The sequence below is a fragment of the Rutidosis leptorrhynchoides genome, chromosome 3 (assembly GCF_046630445.1).
Source record: "Rutidosis leptorrhynchoides isolate AG116_Rl617_1_P2 chromosome 3, CSIRO_AGI_Rlap_v1, whole genome shotgun sequence".
Lineage (NCBI taxonomy): Eukaryota > Viridiplantae > Streptophyta > Magnoliopsida > Asterales > Asteraceae > Rutidosis > Rutidosis leptorrhynchoides.
In genome coordinates this window covers 495,687,651-495,691,738 of record NC_092335.1, presented here as the reverse complement: position 1 = coordinate 495,691,738, position 4,088 = coordinate 495,687,651, and the positions used below count along the sequence as shown (strand labels likewise).

At 35.6% G+C, this 4,088-nt stretch overlaps 1 protein-coding gene across 2 annotated transcripts; it reads right to left on the bottom strand.

Annotated features, from left to right (window-relative positions):
• Nucleotides 1–540: 540 nt before the first annotated feature.
• Nucleotides 541–3,585, bottom strand: LOC139902883 (putative receptor-like protein kinase At5g39000). 2 transcript variants are annotated; one of them, XM_071885551.1, is made up of 6 exons: nt 3,410–3,585; nt 1,977–3,177; nt 1,739–1,817; nt 1,436–1,575; nt 1,188–1,356; nt 541–996 (listed from the first exon to the last, which is right to left on the bottom strand). In XM_071885551.1, the coding sequence occupies exons 2-6, from the start codon at nt 3,099–3,101 to the stop codon at nt 650–652; spliced, it is 1,860 nt and encodes a 619-aa protein (XP_071741652.1). In that variant the 5' UTR covers nt 3,102–3,177; nt 3,410–3,585; the 3' UTR covers nt 541–649. The 2 variants fall into 2 exon arrangements, with proteins under 2 accessions (XP_071741652.1, XP_071741653.1); XM_071885552.1 differs by lacking the exon at nt 3,410–3,585 and having other exon boundaries at nt 1,188–1,350; nt 1,977–3,263.
• Nucleotides 3,586–4,088: the final 503 nt, after the last annotated feature.

The window sequence follows — 4,088 nt, the reverse complement described above, 5'->3', positions numbered from 1 at the left end:
CATGAATTATGGAAATTTCAAAAAGTGAAAGGGAAATAGAAAGTGAGGGGAATGGGAAAATGACAAATTTATACTCACGACATAGTTAATGTCCTATTGTCGTTACTCCAATAAACAACAAACTAATTAAAATTTCTAGAAATCCTAAATGTAAAAAGATGATGTTTTTTTTTTTAGCTTTCGATGTAATATATCATGGTGTACTTGGCTTATAGAAGTAACAGATACTCATAAATTGAAAATGCCATTAGACAGCCCCGGAGAGAATATCATAAATGAGGAGCACAAATTTTTTATTTTTTTTTTCCATTCATTCTGAGTGGGCAAAAATTACCAAAACTGTCAAGTAGAAGATTACAAGATCATTGGCATCTTCTTTGGCCTACTGATATATGTTTTTTGTACCCTTTAAGATCAAAAGTTCATGAGCTGTTTTGCCTGAATGTTGTTTTGAAGCTGTTAGCCTTAACCCGGTGAGAGTACCTTAACCCAGTCGTGACCCCCCATCCCAAAACAGAGATGCAAAATATAGATGTCTGATATTTAGTTCAACCTTATAGTCCTTTTAGACATTTCATACAAAATATAATACATCCAAATATATAACTTAACTTTTCATATAAAAAGAAGAAATATAATCTTTTGGTATTTAGAAGTCAGCTGTGTTGGTTTCTTCAAGATAGCACTCTTGCAAGACCTGCAAAACTTCTTTCATTGAAGGGCGGCGTTCTTGATCCCGTTGAAGACATTTTGAAATGAGTTTCGCAAACTTGAACGCTCCCTCTGGAGGATGATCGTTAACTAGAAGCTGTGGATCCATGATCATTCCCAAATTTTCTCCGTCTGATAACAAAGGAGTAGCCCATTTCACCAAATTTTGTTTTTCGTCAGGTCTGCTCTCATCATACACCTGCAACCCTGTTAGTATTTCCAGCAGTACAACTCCAAATGAATATATCTCGCTCTTTATACCAAATCCTGCCATGTTTGTTATTCCTGCCAAAGGCCGATGGCAAGCAAGTACATGAATAATGAAACAAATGCATATACGTATATCTATATGCCTAGTAAGATGTAATGAATTGGAGCAGGTGTATGATAAGAAGCAGATCAGTAACCTTTGATAGTATATTTTCAACAATATAACTAATTGGAGCAGAACAACTAACTTTTATAGAAGAACTTACCATCTTCTATCCAATATGAATTTGGGAGGCCATCAAACTTGTCTGCTTGGTATCGGAACCACTCAGGTGCGGCATAAACTGACGTATCTTTACTAAAATCGTATGAGCCAGTATTTAAAAATGGATTTTCTATTTCAGAGTCAGAAAGTCTAACATTATTTTCCTGAAACTTGTAATAAAGGAAACATAAATTGATGTTATGTTTCAATTTGAAAAATGGGAGTATCTAAGAAGTCAATTAGTTTTACCGAGTCCACCAATATAAGAGACGTCTTAAATTGCAAATATGCATAATGCTTCCTTTGATGTAACAAAGAGAGACCTTGAGCTACTCCTAGTGCTATTTTCAGTCGTGCAACCCAAGAAAGTGATGTTTTACCTTCTTCTTCTGCATAGACACATACATTAAGTTTCTATAAATCAAAGCCACCCTAATTGTGAAAGGTACACAAGAACGATTCGAAAAGCTTAGTCATATTAGTTCTTTAAATTGAATCCATTTCTTAATGTTAAATCTGATGTGTATAGAAGAGTACAGATAATAATCTTACGTCTGAATAGATGTGTATCTAAACTTTGGTATACTGTGCTTTCATTAGGATGATTTAATGTAATTTCTTTTTGACCCAGCTGCAAATCAAAACACAAATGCTTAGAAGTAGTCTATACAGTTTGCTAGAATAGATGGAAAATGTATAACCATCACAAGAGGTCAGGTTCAAACTTCACTAGCAAGTAGCAACATAGCTTTGCAGGTGGTATTTATTTGAAATTATTTATCTCACTTACCGTATCAATGCTTATACTTTGATCATTCGATTTCTGATCATGTGGAGCACTGCTACTTACATATTTGCTTCCTCCTTTTGCAACCGTCATCAACTCAGCCTTGCCAGTGAATAAATATCTTAGCCGGTTATACAACTTCACTTCATCACCAACAGAAACAGTAGTATTTCTTTCTTGCAATAGAATGGAATCAAGCTTAACCACAACTTCTGCCATTGTAGGGCGTTTTTTTGGTTGATTATGAAAGCACTGGGCTGCTATGTTTGCAAACTCCTTCAACGATTTTTTTGAGATTTGTCCGTTCAATCTAGGTTCAATTATCTGATTGAGTTTTCCCATTTTAATTTGGTCTTGAGCCCAAATTGCTAAACTCCATTGCTCTTCGTCAATGCTTTCATCTACCGCTTGCTTACCGGACAAGACCTCAAATAGTACAACCCCAAAGGCATAAACATCGGATTTTCTTGTTAGTTTTCCACTGAAAAAGTAAGATGGATCCATATATCCAAATGTCCCTTTGACTAAGGTGCTCACAAAAGTTTTTGTTTGGTTTATTGGTCCAATTTTGGCCAACCCAAAGTCTGAAATTTTAGCATCAAATTTTGCATCCAACAAAATATTGGAGGTCTTCACATCACGATGTATGACACCGTGTTGAGTTGATGTACCTGTGTGAAGGTAATCTAACCCACGAGCAGCACCTATACATATTTTTAATCGTTGTAACCAGGACATATTTGTACCATTTTTGTGGAGGTGATCTTGAAGGTTTCCATTGGGCATAAACTCATAGGCTAGAACCATCTCGTTTCCTTCACTGCAATAACCGATAAGTGACACAAGATTAGCATGTCGCAGCTTAGAAAGAACCTCAATTTCCGCCTCAAATTCACGGGCTCCTTGGTTTGATGTAGTTTGCAACCGTTTTAACGCAACTTGGTCTACTAAACCTAATCTGTGGGTACATTTATACACGTTACCGAAACCTCCTCGCCCAATAACTAGTTTCTCATCGAAGTTGTTGGTTGCTAATTGAATCTCAGCAAGTGTGAAACATTGAAAGGTTTGATCAGGCTGTATGATTGAGCAGTTTGTGTCCGCATCCACCGTATGTTGAGGTAACATCTTTGGCTAGATTCTCTGAGCAGCTCTTCAATAGCTTCAGATTTGTCGGTCAACGGGTATATTTATGATTTGCTAGCTGAGGGCACATAGAAAGATAGAATAGTCAACAGAGTTTCAACATCAACTGTTATCAGTTTGTTTCTACTCAATAATGGATACAATTGTGCATCACACACTTGCATAGTATAGTATAAATATTTAATGCACAATAATAATGAATTAATCAATTAAGAAAGCCAATCCATAAACAACTTTCTTACTTTAATCTTGATTATAAAATTATAATCATTAAAATTCACGGATGTTACCAACTGTTTGTACACGGACGTGTGAATGGCCATTGTTGTTTTCATTTGTTACGCAGAGAGTCCTTTTACTAGCGACCGCTAAATTTTTCCGTTAAAATCCCTGGTATGTGAAGATAAATTCTTCGTTTCCCCTTTCCCTTTGCTTTATCTTTCCCCCTTATTAAACCCCCTCTGTTCATAATTGGATCTGTTACGGTATTATAGAGGTATCAAATCGACAACAGATCACGAAGTGAAAATTCAGTAATCATCAGTAGTTGCAGTATATATTAATATTCATCAAATAATATATTAATATTCATCAAATAAAAACAGCAGGATAAATGAGTGTTCGTCTAGCTGTCATTGTCATAATCATGAACTAGCTAAATCATCTACTCATGATACCATCATCAGCAACGTATATATGCTTCAACTCCTTTCACATTGATACTCGGATATATTAGGCACTGCAATTGTGTAAATTGGTTGCATTGACAACATGATTCCAGAATCCATAAGAGCACTGGAAGTGGTGACACAGGTCACTTGGCATGTCAAGCGTGATTTGCTGAGTCAGAAGAAGTGGGGAGTGGTGACCCCAGTTAGTGTGTTAGTTAGCGTGTTAAAATAATATTTTATTATATTTAATAATTTATTCCTTTGAAAAAAAAAAGCAAAAATAAAAAAAGGGGTAACA